Source organism: Anopheles nili, chromosome 3, assembly GCF_943737925.1.
Source record: "Anopheles nili chromosome 3, idAnoNiliSN_F5_01, whole genome shotgun sequence".
NCBI classification, from domain to species: Eukaryota; Metazoa; Arthropoda; class Insecta; order Diptera; family Culicidae; genus Anopheles; species Anopheles nili.
Genome location: NC_071292.1, coordinates 59295550 through 59310973, shown reverse-complemented (window position 1 = coordinate 59310973; position 15424 = coordinate 59295550). Strand labels below are relative to the sequence as shown.

The following is a 15424-nucleotide window of genomic DNA, read 5'->3' as shown; positions in this document are numbered from 1 at the left end:
TTCAGCGCGAAGCGTCTGCTTTCACCTGCCAAAAAGCACTTGCAGGACTTTGGGTAGCTGCTTGTAACGTCTCGAAGGACACGTGCTGTCAGACTACAGGGTGAATTCGCGCGATAAATTTTGACATCTTGGCAGTAGACGAAAGAAAAAAATTAGCCGATTTTGATGCACTGACTGAACATGTCAAGTGATTCAACGAGTGGTTCTACTGTTTGGATTCTGTTCGGTTTCTGTTATTTATTTCAGTTTTCATGCGTGTTTATTTCGCCATTCCTGAGTCGTGGAAAGCGGAAGCGTTCTTACAGTTTTCCCTTGCTGAGCAGAGTTAGACCGTCCAAGTTAGAGTAGTTGGTTGAGCAATCAGCGTAAAGGGCAATAAGACGATTGGCCTCTCGCCAACCACTTCCGACAGCTCCCTGAACAGTGGAGTAGAACCGTGGATGCGATGCTTCTCCTGCAAACTGTACCACCGGGGTTTGTCCGTGTCCGTCCCCCGCCTCCCGTACGTTCGCCACGACTAGCGGCTTCGACAACTCCTCAGCCGTGGCACGCATGGCGTCTGATTGCATCGAACGGCTGCTGTAAGAGCCACGGAAATTCGGATTGCTGTACCACCGGCTACGTGAGAACCAACACGGTCCAGATGCAGGCACTTGCAAGTGGGTTAGAAATTTGCGCAACAAGTACATGAGTCCTTCGATCACTTCCGTCTCGGGTAGCGCTTCCATCGTTCGTGCATCGTTGCCATAAATCCATGCCACCAGCAGCCGCTCCGTGCGATCCGGGACGAAGAAACTGCACACACTTTGCAGCCACTGGCGACCATCACGGCGCAATTCCTCGAGGTCACGCGGTTCCCACAGGAGCCCGAATCCGTTCCAGGAATTGTCTTGCGGCCAGAATGGATGCTCGAATTCAAGAAACATTTTATCGATCGTACCGATGTAAAGGCCCTCGATCGCGTTCCGCTTCCGATCGGGTAGTGGTGGATCGAACCAGAGCGTGTGCATGTTCTGCAGAACGCCCAGCGATACGGTGACGATCAGATGGGTGGCGTGGAAGATGGCACCATTTGTACACCTCACCGAGACCCGGTGGTGGACGTCGTTCTGTCGGTGTTGTGGCTTTGGATTCCACTCGATCGACTGTACAGTGTGGTTGAACTTGGTGTAATTCTCAACTGGAATAGGTGTGGCGTTCTGTTCCGGGAGTTTGCGCTAAGGACATTACCACAAAAACAACAGGAAAAGCGATAAACGTGAGTAACAATCCCCTGATTAGGTGTATCGAATCCGTACCATGAGCAAATCGAGGATCGTGTGAAAACCACGATTCTTCCAGTTAATCAGAAATTCGTCTTGATTGTCCTCGAACTCGAGCAGCCCGGCTCCGGATACCTCGTGCAGTGTGTCCGTGGCGTTATAGGTGTTGTGGTACTTGATAAAGAACTGATACAGCTGATAACACGTTTGCCGGTCGATGCCGTCAAACATTCCGCCACGCACAGCATCATGGAACCTGCCGTTTCAGTCGTGACTATTTAAGTTTGAATGCTTAAGAGTGCCGCAAATTCAAGGGTTTTCTTACACCTGATCGTAGAACGCACCCAGCGAGCCCGGGAACATCCTCAGGCTTTCGGTGTTTTCATCCAGCAGCCGGTAGAAAGTATCCATCATTTTGTCTGACGTTTCCTTCGACACCATTTTGCCGGACGATTTGTAGTACAGATCGGTTTCCTTGTGTTTCTCCACTTCAAGCAGATCATACTCGGCTGCCATATCGTAGATGAAGTTGTTTTCTTTCCCATGAACCCTAAAAACGGTATGGTATGATAAAAATATGTCCCTTGAGAACGTATCTGCACCATACCATTGTGCTCCGTAATCGAGTACGTTCGCGTTTCGCCGTACGGAATGGATCCGTCCACCGATTCTGTTTTCCGCTTCCAGGATGGTAATGTTACGGAATCCTTGCTCAAGGAGTCGAGTGGCGGCTGCGATTCCTGCAGCACCGGCACCGATAATTAGCACACTTGGTTCGATGTTCATTGCGGCGATGTAGACGGGTCTACTAGCAGATTGGAACTGAGCCAACACGACCGGAAGCACGAGCGACAAGGGGTTTTTGGCGATAATAATGCCAGCATTGTCTCATATCAGCTTCCTGATAAGATTACCCTAAAGAAACACAACATTAGCAACAACTCCTACACCTGCGAGTATGTACAGCGTTGAGCAGCTTATATGTCCCGAAATCACCATAGCAACCTAACGCACCGATTGCTTTATGTTGAATGCTTTATTATATGCGTTTGTATCTGATTTTCGATTGTTTCCTTCATCTAGACGTCAACAGATCACTTAGCTGTACAAGCTCAGTAATCGATCAGCTTCACGGAATCCGCTATCCAGAGCGCCATGGACGGTGGAGTAGTGGATCGGGTTGGTAGCTTCCCCAGCGAACAACAGGACGGGCTCGTTTGCAGCATTCTTGACCGGTTCTCCAAGGTATTTAGCGCCCGTGTTCAACTCCTCGGTGGTGATCGATCGACTGGAGTACGATCCACGGAAAAGACGTTCCGACGACCACTGTGATCTGTAAAACAAGAAATGGTATGTGAAACAGCTCTTATTACTATGGTGAATCCGTTAACGTACCGTAGAACTTCTTGGATGTTGCCAAAGACCAGATCCTTAGTAAAAATCTTCAGCAGATGCAATATGCCTTCTTTTAGCTGGGCTTCTGGTAGGTTTTCCGCACCACGTCCTTCGGCACCGTTCATCCAAGCCATCAACACGTTTGGTTGGTTGTCGATACGGAAAAAGGTGGAAATGGCCTCAGCCCATGCATGCGGCGTTGAACGGAGAGTATCTAAATCCGATTTATACCAGAGCAGGTGGACGGTATTGGGCATGTCCTCTGGGATGGGTGCATCGAACCGGACGAAGATCTTGTTCACCGTTCCAAAGTAAAGTCCGGTGATAGCTTGCTGGTTAACGGTTGGCAGAGCTGGCGTGAACATAGTCTTGTAGTTTTCCTTCAGCACACCAAGGGAAACAGTGACGATAACGTTATCTGCTTCGTATTGAGAGCCATCTTGGGCGGATACGATCACGTCCCCTTCGGCAGACCCTTTCCACTGGATGTTGGACACGAATTTACCATAGGTAATTAGATTACCTAGAGGAACAGGTGTGAGGGTACTATTGGTAGTTCCTGGAAAATTACCCTGAAAGAGTAGCGATAAGTAGGATGAGTAGAATCAGGCAAATCAAACATCACCTTACTATCAATATAATGATCAAAATATCCCGCGGCTTGGAACAACACTCACGGACACGATGTCGAAGATGGAAGAGAATCCCTTCTTCCCATTCCATGCAATGTCCTGGTTGCCGGCTGGTTCCACGTAGCTATCGGTCTCGCTAGCCGCGACATCGTACCACGTGTCATATGCGGTGTATCCTCGTTCGTAATTGTGATAGTACACCAGGAACTGTTCGGCCAGCTCCTTGCTGATGTCACTGAACGCAGGTTCCTTGAGTTTTAGCCAGTATTTCTGGGTGAAAAACTCTCCTAAACTTCCGGCGAATGCGTCGCGTTCATCAGAATTGACAATATCCTCCGCCATAGTCTGCAGCCTTTCTGCCACTGCGTCGGGTACTTTAATTCCACTGGAACGGATCAACGCAGCATCCTTGTCAGCGATGATGGAGGACTTGAGTAGACCCGGGTACACCTTCGCCAGCTGATACACAACGTTGCCCTGTTCTCCGTGGCACCATTGTGCTCCGATTTCCACAATGCCACTTCCAAATGGTGTAGTACGAATACGACCACCCATTCGGTGGGACGCCTCGAGAATCGTTATGTTCTTTAGGCCTCGTTGATAGAGGCGACTAGCAGCAGCAATACCCGCTGCACCAGCACCAACGATGATAATTCGAGGACTTTCTGCTCCATCGACTGAGCTGACACTCAGAACAGATAGATAGCAGATCAGTCCGATCAACACTAGGTACAACTTCATCGTTAACAACACACAATGATCACAGCTTTCGCAAGCTATGCACGCACAAGTGATCTTCTAACGCACCGAGCCGTTCGTATTTATTAGCCCAATACACAATAAGCTTGTTGTGCTCCTGTTAAACTTTATTCTAATGCTGTGCAAATTTTTACACAGACCTGAACTGTGTTCTACGCATCTATACCTACACTAAGGCTTTAATATAATAGTAGGGAACGGCATGAAGGAAAATAGTAAGGCTTTTAAATGAACAGTGTGTTAGTTTAAGACTCAAAAAAGGCTTCTGTTAAAAGAGTTGGGGGTTTTCAAATGTTTCACTTGCGAGGAGTTTACTCTGCACATTTTGTTTGTCTTAGCTCGCAACTTGTGTCCACAGTCAACGCCTACCTACACCTTCGATTGCGTTTTGCAGTTCAGGCATCGCATATGAAACCCCTACGTTCAGAGTATAGCAAACGCGGTTTTATTTCAATACTCGCAGTGTTAAATAACAGAGTTTTTGTTCATCATTTTGTGGGCGAAATATCGGATATGGACTAAAACTGTCGCTTTCCTTGCTTTATTATGGGGTTGTTTATTGAGATTTTCTAATGTTCAAACCGGTTTCCACATCGTTCCGATAGATCATTTAGGCGTAGTAGCGGAGCAATCGATCAGCCTCACGGAATCCGCTATCGAGGGCGCCATGCACTGTGGAGTAGTGCACCGGATTGGTTGCTTCTCCAGCGAACAGAAGGACGGGCTCATTTGCGGCATTCTTGACCGGTTTTCCAAGGTATTGTGCGCCGGTGCCCAAATTCTCAGTGGTGATCGATCGACTGGAATATGATCCACGGAAGAGACGATCGGATGACCACTTTGATCTGCAAAGAAAGCAACAAACCATAATCATTGGTAGGTTAATCGACATAAATCAAACATCTAGTATGTACCTCCATAGTGCCTGGACGTTTCCAAACTTAAGATTTTTGGCAAAAATCTTCAGCAGATGCAATATTCCCTCCCTGATGGGAGCATCTCGTAGATACTCTGCCCGTCGTCCTTCAGCTCCGTTCATCCAAGCCATCAACACGTTCGGTTGGTTGTCGATTCGGAAAAAGGTGGAAACAGCTTCAGCCCATGCGTACGGAGACATACGTAGCGCGTTTAGATCCGATTTGTACCAAAGCAGGTGGACGGTGTTGGGCATGTCCTCCGGAATGGGTGCATCAAACAGGACAAAGATTTTGTTCACAGTTCCGAAGTATAGTCCAGTGATTGCCTGCTGGTTGACGGTCGGCAGAGCCGGCGTGAACATAGTCTTGTAGTTCTCCTTCAGGACACCTAGTGAAACGGTGACGATGACGTTGTCGGCCTCGTATTTCGTACCATCCTGAGCGGTTACGATCACGTCCCCATCGGCAGATCCTTTCCACTGGACGTTGGATACGAATTTACCGTAGGTGATGAGCTTGGTTAGCGGAACTGGAGTGAGGGTACTATTAGTAGTGCCTGGGAAATTGCCCTAAAAGAACGACAAGGGATAGCGTATAGGGAATATAACTGATTCAGAACATCATCCGGTTAGGAACAGCACTCACGGACACGATGTCGAGGATGGAAGAGAATCCTTTCCTTCCGTTCCATGCAATGTCCTGATTGCCGGCAGGTTCCACGTAGCTATCGGTCTCACTGGCTGCCACCTCATACCACGTGTCATAGGCCGTGTATCCTCGTTCGTAGTTGTGATAGTACACCAGGAACTGTTCGGCCAGCTCCTTGCTGATGTCACTGAACGCAGGTTCCTTGAGCTTTTGCCAGTATTTCTGGGTGAAAAACTCTCCCAAACTTCCGGCGAATGCGTCGCGTTCATCAGAATTAACGATATCCTCCGCCATAGTCTGCAGCCTTTCTGCCACTGCGTCGGGTACTTTAATTCCACTGGAACGGATCAACGCAGCATCCTCGTCAGCGATGATGGAGGACTTGAGTAGACCCGGGTACACCTTCGCCAGCTGATACACAACGTTGCCCTGTTCTCCGTGGCACCATTGTGCTCCGATTTCCACAATGCCACTTCCAAATGGTGTAGTACGAATACGACCACCCATTCGGTGGGACGCCTCGAGAATCGTTATGTTCTTTAGGCCTCGTTGATAGAGGCGACTAGCAGCAGCAATACCCGCTGCACCAGCACCAACGATGATAATTCGAGGACTTTCTGCTCCATCGACTGAGCTGACACTCAGAACAGATAGATAGCAGATTACTCCGATCAACACTGGGTAAAACTTCATCCTTACTAATGACACACCACCGATCACAGCTTTCGCAAGCTATACACGCACAAGTGATCCTCTGCCTCACCGAACCGTTCGTATTTATCCAATTCGTACACAATAAGTCGTTTGTTTTCTCAAAAAACACGGTTTTATTAAACTGAATGGATCGACTTTCTTTAATTGCAAACACACCCTCTTCTTGATTGTTTAATTCTTACCATCGTAGGGTGGCAGCAGCACAACGTATCCTTTTTGGAGAAAATACCGATCAATGACTAACTTAATTCGCGAATTACCACTACGTCAGCGATCGGCAACGTGTTACACATCTGCTGTGTGTTGCAGTTGTTTCTATCCACTACTGGAACTGATGGAAGTGATCCATTCTAACAGAATAGGTAAAAATAAGGGTAGAGAGACACACCCACTCACTCGTTTTTAGGCAATGAATCGGATTGTACTATTTAATGGTCGCAATCAACCCCTCGTAATAACAACGCATTATTTGTACCAAAAGCCGTGCCAAATGTGAAAACAAAATGATTGTTCTGCAGGTGTAAAAATAGAGCATGCCCGTCTGTACAGAGAACGGTGCGGTTTTTATTCAATCCCAGTACCGGTTTATTGATACAGCTCGAGCAAACGATCTGCCTCACGAAAACCGCTCTCGATGGCACCATGAACCGTGGAGTAACGCTTCAGGCTGGTTGCTTCGCCGGCAAACAGTACCACGGGTTCATTTGATGCGTTGTTTAACGGATTGGCAAGATCTTGTGGACCCGTGCGCATCTTATCTGTCGTCATCGAACGGCTGGAGTATGATCCACGGAACAGGCGGTTTGATGACCAATCGGACCTGTGTGTAAGATAAACAAAATCAGTATTCATCAACAAGTGTTGCGATCGATTATTGGGTATTTGTCCTACCTTAATACATCCTCGATGGTACCGAAACTGAAGTCTTTTGCGAACATGCCTAAGAGATGAAGTACTCCCTCTTGGATGACCTCATCTGGCAGGAGTTCTGCACGGCCACCCTCCATTCCGACAAGCCATGCTGCCAGCACGTTTGGTTGGTGATCGACGCGAAATAGTGTGCTCACGGATTCAGCCCACGAGTGTTTGGATTTTCGCAGTGCATCGAGATCGGGTTTGTTCCAGAGCAGCTGCACGGTGCTGGGAAGTCCATCCGGAATGGGAGTGTCGAACAGGAGAAATACTTTGTTGACCATTCCGAAGTAAATGCCGGTAATGGCCCGCTGGTTGACCGGTGGCAGTGCCGGTGTGAACATCGTGTGATGGTTCTCTTTTAGGACTCCCAACGAAACGGTGGAAATAACATGATCAGCTTCGTACCGAGAGCCATCTTCTGTGGTTACCACAACGTTCTCGTTCGGTGTTTGTATCCAATGGATGTTGGACACGAACCTACCGTAATTGATAATATCGTCTAAAGGTACTGGCGTGAGGGTTTCGTTAACAGAATTGGGATAGTTACCCTGAAAGAGCGAACAAAAATGAGATGGTTTCCATGATCATAGGGCAAACGATTGCACACTTACCGATACGATATCGAGAATGGTGGAAAAGCCCTTCACACTATTCCAAGCCAGTGCCTGGTTGCCTTCAGATTCCTCATACTTATCCGCATCGCCAGCCGATACTTCGAACCACGACTCATAGGCTTCGTAGCCACGCAGCTGATCGTGATGGTACGTCAGGAACTGTTCGGCTAGCTCTGCGCTGACATCACCGAACGCCTCATCCGTTTGTAGGATGTGCCAGTACTTTTGCGTGAAAAATTCTCCCAAACTCCCCGCGAAGGTTTTCCGTTCGTCTAGCTCGTTGATATGCTCAGTCAGGTTTGTCAGTCGCGTGACCAGCGCGTCAGGAACTGGTGTACCGTCTGAGCGGATCAGCTTAATATCTTCCAGAACAACGGAAGACTTGAGCAGATCAGGATACACGGAGGCCAACTCGTACACCACGTTGCCCTGTTCACCATGGCACCACTGAGCACCAAGATCCACGATTCCATCGCCGAAGGGTCTCGTGTGGACACGGCCACCAACACGCTGCGATGCTTCCAGTAGCAAGATGTTCGTTATTCCGCCACGGTAGAGACGACTTGCCGCGGCAATACCAGCCGCACCGGCACCGACGATGATGACTCGCGGATGTTCTGCACCATCAACCGAATCAAAAGTGGCCACCGCTAGCCAACAAATGGCTATCAAGCGGCTAAATAGCGGAAGCCAGCTCATCGTGAAATTAGACCTTTTTTTTGTTGCGCCAAATAAGCGCGGGTTTCGCTGTAAATATTCCATCCCGGTGGGGGTTAATTGACATGGGTCTTAATTTTTCGCCTCAGCGCAACAATACGAATGGTTGACATTCGTTAATCAGACCTTTGGCACTGATCTGAGTCTCGTTGTCTATCAGAGGCTCGCGGGATGCGGCATAAATCAAGGTTAGATGTTGTTAATTACGCAACGCCCGTGCTGATTGTCGCACTGAGGTTGCTTACACAATGGAGCCAAAAGCCCTGGACGAATGTCTTTTGTGGAGAGATTTGGACGAATGAATTAAATGGATGGCTCGGGGAATGAGATCACTAACTACCTATTATTTCAAGATGGTTTTAGTGGATTGTTAGGAGATGATCGTTAATTTAAAAATTGAGTTTATATGTTAAAATTAATACAGATCCACCAAAACTTTCTTCTTTGCGCAATAAAGCATGATCACTTTTTTATGAACCTTTTACCCACCACAAGACAAAATCGTGCACTGCTGAAAGGTTTGCTGTTTGAGCTAATCAACGGAATCAACTAACCATGAGTGCGAAATGCTCTTGCTATATAAGCAGCTTAGTCTGACCAGGGTTGATGCCATGTTCAATCAACATCAACGCCACATATGTAAAATAATGCTGCACTAATCTTCAAATAAAAATAAGAATTTTTTATTCATCTCTGAATGTTCCAAAGATTGGCAACTTTATCTCCTTAACATTTATTTAAACAAGATGAACATGTGACAAGAGTCATGAAGTGACGATAAAATGAAAATGTAATAACCTTTTTTATACAATTTTTAAATCGATTTTATACATTTATATTAGTTTATGGAGCTTCATTCGTTTGCAAGCCCTGTAAACGTGTAACTCAGTTTCTGAGGCTCGTGGGAGATTTGAATTTGTGCTCATCCTTTACGACGCATGTGCGGATGTTTCCACGCCGGCTATGTAACGGACATGAGCATGGGCTTTGTTTACGAACGTGCCGCAATCGCGGATGAGCCTGAGAGCCGCTCCATCAACAAGTGGTTTGAGTAGTTTTCATGGTTGTGCGGCATTTTCTCGCGGAAAGTGCGTAAGAGAGAGCGGTGCCGTCGTACACTGAAATTTATAACTTGTAGAAAGTATATTAAAACCAAAAGACCATTTTATAGAATTTAGGAATTTCATTTCATTGGCTTGCATTAGATGGAAATATTTCCGTGTAACTTTACTAAAAAAATGTTCTTTTATTCGAGTTTAATTTTTGGGATTATAAATGTTAATTAAAGCTTGTAGCTGCTGTTGATCTGCATTTAAAAGTTGTTGGGGTATTAAATTAAAACTTATTTTCAAATAACATACCATGCTGCATAACATTTAACTGCCATTAATTGTAAATGAATTGCTGCAACAACCCACTGTGCACAAAGGGGTCCTTTACGCATCCTCTCTTCAGCAGGGATGTCAAACCTTCTGGCAGGGTTGTCACACTCAATGCTATTTAGCTCAAAAATCATTCAAAAAATGATCTGGACCCGATTTGTATGATGAATCGTATACAAAAAAGCCTTATATATTTTAGTTAAAAATGAAAACTGACGCTCTTAGTTCTCTTAGTCATTTATTGAGAATTATACAATTTTAAATACTCATTCCACTTAACCGGGTTTGACGCCCCTATCGAGAGAGAGAGAACGCTCTCTTTGCCCGTCCGGTTCGACAATGCTCCCTTGACGGACGCGTGTGTTTGCACTCTTTCTGTTCAAACATCTCGTCGAGTTCGGACGGTTACGGTGTGCTGTGCGTGCGCTTTTTCTCGCTGAAACCGGTCCACACGGCAAACAGCACGCATTTCACGCGGTGTCACGTAGTGTTTCGCGGTTTTCTAATTCCGTTTTCCATCACGTAAGTAGTTGGTACCGCTTCCGACAACAAGTGATCGTCAATCGTGATCGTGCAGTGAGAACAGAAGTGCAGCAACGTTAGCGATCGATCGGTGAAAGGTTAGGTTCACGATCCGAGCCCTAGCTCCTCGAGACGGGTGACGTGCAGAAACGTGCGATTTCTTCTTCCTTTCACCCATCGATCGACGGTGAACCATTGCGGGCCCTCTAGAAAGCCCTTTTTCCTAACTTCCTCGAGGCTACATGTGCACCACGGTGAACGGCGGGCGTGTGCGTTAAAGCATAAACGTACGCATTCGGCATGAGCGCAGCGCTTACACACACCTTAGTGGCGTCCGCGGGTGACGCGTGGTTTTTTTTTGTACTTAATACGCCCGTGCTCCTTCTCGTTGTCCCACTCAACGCACCATCGAAGCCCTCGCTGGGCTCCCTGTGCCCCTTTTTTTCATACTTTTTCCGTAGTCAAACGCGCCACGGCTCTCTTGCGCCCGGGTGCGTTTTTCGACGCTCTCGCGCTGTCTCTTGCGTTCCCACGATCGCGAGATGGATCGTTCTCTTTAAATTGCGATCGCGCTGTTGAGTGTGTGCGTGCGCCCTGTGGCCCATTGCGTTGCGGGTTTATTTTGCTCCGTCCTTCGTCACGCTGAGAACGATCGTGAACAAAGCTGCGGAAAGGTCCTTGCTTCCTTGCCAGCTAGACACATTACCCAGGAAGCATTTTGGCGAAGATCTCTGGTAGCCAGAAAGAGACAAAAGCTCGGTCCTATCTGCTTCTCGCTTTCACAACGCTAGCCGAACTGGAAATTGAGCATGTGTTGAGCATAAATTCATTGCTCGACCCGTTTTGGTTTGCATGTGTGCAACAGCGCAGGCTGTTTTGTCAGAGTGTGCGCGTGCTTCCACATTCGGTGGTTGAATGACGCGCCAGCGAAGGGGACTTAGAGAATTTTCAGTCTAAGCCAACCACCGCAGTGTGAAAGTGTTGTTCTTGAGGACTTGTCGTTTTTGGGTTAAACTACAAAGGTAAGCTTATAAGTATTGTTCTTAAACATAAGATTGCATCTTCTAATCCATGTTTTCTGATTATATGTTGGCTTCTACGCGATGAGAGGAAAAAATCAATCAAAAAAAATCAACACACATCAAATCAATTTTTTCGCCGCATATGCTGTTTAAGAAGACTGCCTAAGATAGAATTTGATGCATACCGCACATTCAAATGCCGCTGAACGATATCTACAAACGCTGGGCTACAGTTGTGCTACCGTGCTACCTAGCAAATTTGAAGCCGTCTCAATGACGCCGCCGTTGCAATCAAGCCTGTGGAATAACCTCACGTGTGTAAACCATGCAGGAAGAAAATGAATAAACGTAAACACTACGCATAACCCAAAACTGCATGTGTTTGGCTTAAGGAGAGAGAGAGCGGGTCGATCTCTCTAGAATGCGGGGAAGGGCGAATGAAAGAAAAACCACCGAACTAGAAAAAACGTACCGAAAGCAACCCGAAAAGGCACGAAGGCGCTCGTTTTTCCCGATCGCGCGGTCGAGCAAAGTCGCCTGCTCAACCGTTGCTCAACCGCTGCTCGACCGCGATTTTGCCCGTTGAGTAGCTATCCTTGCCCATTGTCTCGCTTTGTGTGGTGGTGTGCTGCAGGTGAATTCGTGCTCGCGTGTGCAAGGTGTGCGTGCGAGAGGGCTCCGTAGGCTCCGTAGGCTCGTGATTGTCATCGTTTTCCGTTTCTTAATCCCTCTCTCTCTCTCTCTCTCTCTCTCTCTCTCTCTCTCTCTCGCTCGCTCTCACAGTGTGCTGGTCGCATGATCGTGATGCATAAAGCGTGCGTTTGGTGGATGCGTGAATAAAAGTGCGAATCGTGTGCGTGGCTGTGTGCGATTGTGAGCGCGTGTACATACCACCGGGAGGGAAGCTAATTTTAACACCACGAATGCGCCCCCAAAAGGCACCAACGGTTGACAACCACCAACGGGAAGTCGCGTGTTGAGTGAAAAGTGGCGCCATCAACGCGTACCGAACGTGAGCCGTCTTCAAACAGCAGTTTAAAGGGGTCTAACAACAAAAAAAGGAAAACGCGTGTAAAAGTGTACAGTGTCGGTCTCTGGCGCCCAACGGGCGAGGCTTCCCATCGAAGCCCCAGTGTATGGAAGAAGAATGCAGCCTCAGTGTGATTCATACGCGTAGCGCGAAACGTCAACCTTTCGAAGATCACCCCTAAAAGGTAGATCGTGAGCGCGAGTGTGTCTGTGTGTGTGGCGTGAATCATCAACATCCGGTGTTTTGGATTGGCCGGTTTGGGGTGTTTTTTTGCCGTTCGATTTTGTGCTGTTTTGCGATCGAGCGTTCGACGGGAAAACGATCGTACCACACGTACGATCGACTAAACGCGGCACCCCAAAGTGCACCTGAAAGTTGCCTAGCGTCGATACAGGAGCAGTGCGTGGAAATACTATGACATGGGATCGTGCACGAGACGACACTTTCTGTTGTCAATATGCATCCTGCAATTGGTGAGTATTTTCTTCGTGATCGTGCATCATTACGCTCGCATTTCCATCGTACCAAAGACGCGTGGAGCTTTGTTTCTTTAGTAAAATGTATTTAAAACCACAAAAAAAGCCTTCAAGACAGAAATGGCAATTCAGCGTGTTTCGATAAAACAAAAAAGACACACGGTTCAACGGAACTTTGCCTCCTCATCAATCTCTTCTTTGGGGCGGTCGTTTTTTTCCCCTTTCTTGCGTAATGATACCGCGATTAAATCTCACTCGAAGGCTGGCTCTCGGAGTTTATGCTGATTTCTTTAGCCCCACGTCCTGGGCGAACACACGCCATATCCGTAAATTGAATCTCGTGCCCAGACGGGCGGTTCGATGATCTAGATGTGTTTTTAATCACTTCACTTTATGGCCGGTTTGTGGCCTGGCAAGTAAAACCATACCCACAACGGCGGTACACTTCGCATTTTATTGCAGCTATACCAACGCAGACACAACGGGGACAAGGTTTTGTTCGAGTGATTTGCACTGTTTTGACATATGTTTGTCAATGTTTGTTGGCGCAACCGACCGGTAATATCCTTTAACCTTTCTTGACGCCTTGCTTGCCCGAGAAAATACACGTTTTGCTGCATCGCAACCGCATCGGTGCTGGACGGTGCGTTTCGCGACTAATCCAATTTAATGGCGGGTGATATTTTTAACGACGATTCCGTCAACTTCGCACACCACACCGGAAGCCATTGGCCATCGGCGTCAAGATCGCAACCCGTACCCGACGCCGAAGCCGACGACACTTGACGAGGTTAAAACACTCATTTCCGGTCGCGGTTTCTCGATCCACGCCGCCCGAGCCATCGCGGTGAAGGAAGCGCTGGGAAAATCTCACCACTTTGCCGCTCCACGACGACCGGTTTTTTGCTTATGGTTCTTGTGTGCGCGATCACCCTGAAGGGAGGAAGTTTCTTGAAGGGAAAACTCCCCATTCGCCCTTCACATCATCACCGTGGCGCGTTAATAGGCGGACATTTATGAAACCAACCGTCGGCTGCGGGTTTCTGCAAATATCTGGCGCACATCCGGACGAGCCCCCCGCAGCTTTGGGGACGATTTTTTTTTGCGTATGACGTATGGCTCACCAGGACAAGAAAAAGAAGAAGAGCGAGAAGCAAATGGAAAAGTTGAACCTAACGACGCGCCGATCCGGCTTTCGGAATGGAAGCAACTGCAACAAAGCATAAGCGTACCAGCGGCAACACCGCGGTAAGGATTTGCCTTCTTGAGAGGCTTCCCTTTTTCGAACAAGCACACACCCACGAGGGGTTGTGGAAGAGAATGCAGCCGAAGGACGGGAAAGATATTTATTTACATCCTGCCTGGCGGCGAGCGAACGCTCAGCGAAACGCTTCTGGTTCGATATATCTATTTCGTTTCGCGCTCGGCACGAAGCAAGCCTGAACTGGCTGAACCCGGCGATGAGATTCCTTTTGCTGTTTACTTTTTGTGTCTCCTTGTGTTGGGGGCCTTCTTGTGGCCTCCTCCTTCTGTGCCACCGTCCTGGGGGAATTTTCCTCCCCCGCCCGGGCGTTTCCAGCCTTCTCGGGTCAGCAAAATGGAGTAAGCAGGAAGACACAACAAAAAAAACACACACACCCTACCCAGGGATCGCGGTTTAGCGGTGCTCCTTATGCTTTATGGTCGTTTCATTAAAATTCATTCATTTGCCTCCCCAGGCCAGGGCTTTTCCAGCTCGCGGTGGCCGCGCCGATGGTGTGTCCTATTTGGTGCTTTGTTTTCACGCGTCTTTCTTTCGTTGCGCTTTGCAACACGCTTCGCGAAAGGGTTTAACGTTACCGCGGGTCCGTTTTGCCGGTCGGTTCGGCCTGGGGGTCTTTGGCGGCATGGCCACGGTTGTTTTTTTCTTCTCCTTACACTCGACCGTGCTCTCCACGCTTGGCTTGTCCAGGGTCCAGGGTTGATCTTCTGGTCTTTTTTCCCGGGAAGAAGCCCAGCAAAAGGGGGTAAACATGTTGCGCTCCCTTGCGCCATGTTTATGTTGAGCCCGCGAGCGCTCTGAACCGGGAGAGAACCGCATGTGTGCTGCTGTTGCCGTCGTCTACAATGTCGTGGCGAACCTTATTCTCCCCCTTCTTTGGAAGAATTGCACTCGGCTGTTGGGCAGCGCTGAAAAGAAGCACCCGGTGGCCCGGGATGTTGTACTTCGCCTCGGTCTGATTAGTTTTTCCCACAATCTGCCTCTCCGAGTTCCACCAACGCCTGGGCTTTTGTGTGTTTCACGAAGCGTGCGGACATTTTTTGGAGCCCTGATATTTACAGCCGCTTGTGTTTATTGTTTGTTTGTGTGTTTTCGTATCGAGTTTTTCCTCCCCCCAGCTGCACGGATAAGCGGGAGATGTATTTATGGGGGTTTTGA

General features: G+C 48.1%; 5 protein-coding genes across 6 annotated transcripts in view; 1 reads left to right on the top strand and 4 right to left on the bottom strand.

Moving 5' to 3' along the window:
• Positions 1–299: 299 nt before the first annotated feature.
• LOC128724725 (spermine oxidase-like) lies at positions 300–2048 on the bottom strand. The gene is made up of 4 exons (XM_053818447.1): positions 1870–2048; positions 1588–1812; positions 1299–1518; positions 300–1217 (listed from the first exon to the last, which is right to left on the bottom strand). Exons 1-4 carry the CDS (start codon positions 2046–2048, stop codon positions 300–302), a joined length of 1542 nt encoding a protein of 513 aa, XP_053674422.1.
• Positions 2049–2352: 304 nt separating this feature from the next.
• Positions 2353–4030, bottom strand: LOC128725519 (spermine oxidase-like). The gene is made up of 3 exons (XM_053819271.1): positions 3335–4030; positions 2658–3229; positions 2353–2595 (listed from the first exon to the last, which is right to left on the bottom strand). Exons 1-3 carry the CDS (start codon positions 4028–4030, stop codon positions 2361–2363), a joined length of 1503 nt encoding a protein of 500 aa, XP_053675246.1. The 3' UTR covers positions 2353–2360.
• A 628-nt stretch (positions 4031–4658) lies between these two features.
• LOC128724724 (spermine oxidase-like) lies at positions 4659–6306 on the bottom strand. Its single transcript, XM_053818446.1, has 3 exons — positions 5611–6306; positions 4963–5534; positions 4659–4893 (listed from the first exon to the last, which is right to left on the bottom strand). The coding sequence occupies exons 1-3, from the start codon at positions 6304–6306 to the stop codon at positions 4659–4661; spliced, it is 1503 nt and encodes a 500-aa protein (XP_053674421.1).
• A 606-nt stretch (positions 6307–6912) lies between these two features.
• LOC128724723 (spermine oxidase-like) lies at positions 6913–8555 on the bottom strand. Its single transcript, XM_053818445.1, has 3 exons — positions 7854–8555; positions 7219–7790; positions 6913–7147 (listed from the first exon to the last, which is right to left on the bottom strand). Exons 1-3 carry the CDS (start codon positions 8553–8555, stop codon positions 6913–6915), a joined length of 1509 nt encoding a protein of 502 aa, XP_053674420.1.
• A 4393-nt stretch (positions 8556–12948) lies between these two features.
• LOC128726243 (uncharacterized transmembrane protein DDB_G0289901-like) overlaps positions 12949–15424 on the top strand; it is a 38437-nt gene continuing 35961 nt past the window's right edge. For both annotated transcript variants that reach the window (XM_053820041.1, XM_053820040.1), the window contains exon 1: positions 12949–13002. In XM_053820041.1, coding sequence (XP_053676016.1) covers positions 12949–13002 — 54 coding nt within the window. The remainder of the gene's footprint in view (positions 13003–15424) is intronic.